Genomic DNA, 4,095 nt, shown 5'->3' on the forward strand with positions numbered 1-4,095 from the left:
TTCATAAAAGTGGTTTCATTCTAAAAATATCTTGTTCCCTCTATTCGCTAGATATTGACACCTGACTTTGAAAGGGTTTTCATTGTTTGCGCACTGGTGTGGCGCCCAAAAATCCAAAACATCTGGTTTCGCTCAGTGATTCGGTGGCTTTAGCTATGCGCTTCAAGAAAAATTCACGAGGTACAATAAAATTGTCGACGGTTCAAACGTGAGCGACTTACCTTGCTTTCTAAAATGGCTTTCTAGGGCGCGCGTACGGGATAAAAACAAACAGTATTGCCGTTTTAATTTCTTGTTTTCTTATTTTTATTCAGTCATGCGATTCAAGAAAAATTCACTGCCTGACGAGTGAATTACACGTTGTACTTTCACTTGAAAAACCGATATCGCACGAATCGCGAAGCGATGAGTGCGATATCGGTTTTTAAACGTGGAATTACGTCATAACACTAAACTATTTACCAACCCCAGTCTCCCACCGATCACTGAGATTGAAAATGGCGACTTTCATGGTGAGAGCAGTTCATCGAGCGCATCTTCCTCGTCTTCTTCGTCCCGCAGCTAGGCTTGGCCACTTTCACTTTCAAAATCAAAATTTTACAAGTAGTTCAACACCAACAGTTGTAGATAAACAGGAGAAAGCAGTCGAAATCATCGATGAGGACGGAAAGGTACAGAAATAGAGCTAAGAACTTGCTTGCAAGCTGACTTATCTCAGTTGATTTAATTAGGGTAGAGCTGTCGATGAGTTGATCATGAAACTGACCTTAAATCTTACTAAATCTATATAGGAAGTAATCGACACAACGACTGGTGTACCAGACTGGCTTGTTAAAGAAAGAAAAGCTCGGATCTTTGTTCCTGCACGAACAGCAACGCAGTCCGGTTCGTTTAACACAAAGAATTGGCAAATAGAGTTTGATACAATGGAGCGGTGGGAAAATCCATTGATGGGATGGGCCTCAAAGTAAGTTACTTGATAAAACAGCAGTACTGTACCATGATACCTGTATTTAAACTAGTTTTGATTTTTCTTTTCACCAGTTGCATCCAGAAAAGGAATAAAATGAAACCAAACTCAGTTCATCTAAGTAAATAACATCAACTTTTTTGTATATTGCGTCGATGGTGTTAGGTTTGAATGTTTCAGTTAATGGTTTTCCAGTAGAGGCTAAACTTCAGAATACCCGGCCACTCATTTACATGTCATTGAATAAGAATAGCATCTATTGTGTTATGCTTCATTCTTCAAAGCCTCCCGACACATGTAAATGATGTGGACGGGTATTCTGACGTTGCTCCCCAGTAGAAAATATCCTATGAAGTTCAAAGTGAATTTGAGCCTAAGATGATAAGAAACATGCATAAGCTATGCACTTTTCCAGATTTTAAGGGCTATGGCTATATATCAGAACAGTGTAAGGGGTGAATGATGGTTGAGAAAGCTGACTCCTTAGTTTTATTAGCTGCACAGTTGGAAGTCATTATTTTCCTAACCTAACAATTTTACAAACTTGAAAATAAATAGTATAAATGTTCAAGGTCTTACAAGAGTCACAAAACATGACCAATACTTTACATCTACTGCTGTCTAAAGCCTGGTTCACATATAATCGCAGATGATTGCAGAAGATCGCAGGCAATCACACGATTGCTGAAACCACTCAGTTGAAGATTGCAAATCACATGTTCACCTATAATCGCAGCTGATCACAGCGATCTGTGACAACCGAGTCCATTGTTTACTACTCAGTGGCAACACAATGTAACTCCAGTCAACCAACATAAATGCAAAGGATGCTGAACTTTTAATAGGTGTTAACATTCTGCTTCTGTTGTCTTTACTTAAACGGAGAATCGCTGCCAGATAAAAGAAGAAACGTCACTTCTTGGTCCAGAAAGTCTTAAGAAGGAGAGAATTCTTTGCTAAAGCAATTGAAGAAACAATCGTATTTTCTCAGTAATTTCTTCCATAAACTGTTCCGTGTCAATTTCACCTTTCATCTTGTGAAAACACACACACGTGTAGAAGTTGATAAACAACTGGTTGTCACGGTATCATGCCGCTTGCATAGCATTATTGGACACATTCCAAACGCATGATAGCAGAACTTTGTTCACATATGATTCCACTCGATCGCAGATGATTGCAACTGATCACACAAATAGAACATGGTTCTATTCCTGCGATCGCGATCGCACATGATCACAGCTCTAGCTGTTCACATATAATCGCAGACAATCGCTGGCGATCGATTGTGATTGCCTGTGATCGTCTGCAATCATATGTGAACTAGGCTTAAGAACTCATCCATGAAAGTAGAGATGTTCATTAGAGGTGGAAAGAGAGACATGAATTTAAAACTTGTGAAATAGAAGGATTGATTATAATTGAATGGGGGTGTTTTGTGTTTTTTGTGTGTGCGTGTGTGTGTGTGGATCAAAGCTAATAAAGGGATTTACTGCATATCAACTTATGTAATTCTTTGTTTTCATTGCAGTGCTGACCCCTTGTCTAACATTTACCTCTCCTTCCCTTCAAAAGAGGCTGCTGTGAACTATGCAGAGAAACATGGTAACTATTGGCACTTTCTTAATCAGAAGAATGAAAGCGTTTTTGTCTCCAGTCCAATCCTTGTTTGAAAGTAGATATTGTAGCCCACAATATGAGTAGCAAAGAAATGCATAGAGGCCGAGTGTCCCCTTTCTATTCCCAGACATCAAAGCCATTGATTACTTTGTAATGCAAGTAACAATAATCATGCAGCGATGTTAGTGTGCTTATTGGTTGATGGCACATCAATCACTCTCAGAGTACAGAAAGTTTAATGTTATTGCACCAAGGAATTCTCTCAAACAAACTAGCTTGTATTGAGAGAAGCAAATTGCAACCTCCATGGGCATATGTTTATATATTCCAAATTGCACTCAAAATTAATTTATTACCTGTATTAATTACTGTTAATTTAGATGCCATCCAATGTTCTCTTTGTCATCAGGTTGGAATTATGAAATCGATGACAAACATGAAGTTAAAATGAAGCCAAAATCTTATGGAGCAAACTTTTCTTGGAACAAGAAAACCAGAGTGTCTACTAAATAAGAAAGCAAATGAATATGCTTGTTTTGATAAGGTGGAGGGAAGACATTGTTAAGACATGAAATGAGTTTCATATATTTCAATAGACTGTTCTGTTGTGTATGTTTTGGACCATCCAATGTAAATAAACTTTTTGTTGAGAAGATCAGTTTTTGTTCTTGGATTCATTGTTGTTGGTGCAATTGAATAATTATTATCACTTGTTTGGGTATTGTGGTGCACTTGGCAAGCAGAAGTGGAGATTTTGGTGGGTAAAAGTGTGTTCTAGCCTAAATAGCACACTTGGGTGATTGTTCAGACTGTTATTTTTAAGTTTCTATTTTCTCAAAGCCCTCTCAAGTGGTAATTAAAGTATAACAATTGATGTTCTTGGGCATAAATATGTTTTGGGCTCTTCTCAGACTCATGTCCACCCAGGCCTAGTGACACAGGCTTAAGTGACTCTGATGCAAGTCATATATATGCTGTTAACATAAAGTTTATTGATTTATTAATACAAACATCATAACCCCATTATTCTGTATTCCACATTTTAGGCCATGCTTATTTGATGAGCACAAATCACCATTAATTTCAAAAACCAGTGTATACACTTGTACAAGTTGTTTAGTGATAAATTTGCAGATAACTGGGAAAAATTAAGAAAATCTTTTCCCTTTGTGTTCAGCCCTCTGTGTTCAGCATGTATTAGCAAGTTGTTAATCTCCAAATGAACATCCAACCTTGTGGTGGAAAAGGGAGGGGTATGGTCGGGATTTCTCTTTGCTGCCATAATTCCTTCTTTGTGGTTTTATAACCAGCAAACACCAGTTTAAACCAGGTATGCAATATGTGCAGAGAGAGTCTTGTAATTTGGCTCGCTCTCCACCAAGAAAATAACTTGAAAACCAGTTTCTGATGTGTTTCACAAAATTATTTTGTCATGCAACAGTAAACTTTCAGAATTGTAGACTACAAGGAAACTTGTTCACCAGTTCACAACACAATACCAATAG

At 37.8% G+C, this 4,095-nt stretch overlaps 1 protein-coding gene across 1 annotated transcript; it reads left to right on the forward strand.

The window, feature by feature from the left end:
* The first annotated feature begins 469 nt into the window (after positions 1-469).
* Positions 470-3,248, forward strand: LOC111344596 (NADH dehydrogenase [ubiquinone] iron-sulfur protein 4, mitochondrial). The gene is made up of 4 exons (XM_022951838.2): positions 470-671; positions 792-967; positions 2,502-2,575; positions 3,000-3,248. Exons 1-4 carry the CDS (start codon positions 498-500, stop codon positions 3,101-3,103), a joined length of 528 nt encoding a protein of 175 aa, XP_022807573.1. The 5' UTR covers positions 470-497; the 3' UTR covers positions 3,104-3,248.
* The last annotated feature ends 847 nt before the right edge of the window (positions 3,249-4,095 follow it).

Source organism: Stylophora pistillata, chromosome 4 (genome assembly GCF_964205215.1).
Source record: "Stylophora pistillata chromosome 4, jaStyPist1.2, whole genome shotgun sequence".
In the NCBI taxonomy this organism is placed as follows: Eukaryota; Metazoa; Cnidaria; class Anthozoa; order Scleractinia; family Pocilloporidae; genus Stylophora; species Stylophora pistillata.

Bases quoted from the DNA above. Each gene is read 5' to 3' on its own strand.
- LOC111344596 (XM_022951838.2), top strand. From the start codon at position 498: ATGGCGACTTTCATGGTGAGAGCAGTTCATCGAGCGCATCTTCCTCGT. The intron at 672-791 runs GTACAGAAATAG...AAATCTATATAG, and splicing joins TCATCGATGAGGACGGAAAG to GAAGTAATCGACACAACGAC. The intron at 968-2,501 runs GTAAGTTACTTG...TTTTCATTGCAG, and splicing joins TTGATGGGATGGGCCTCAAA to TGCTGACCCCTTGTCTAACA.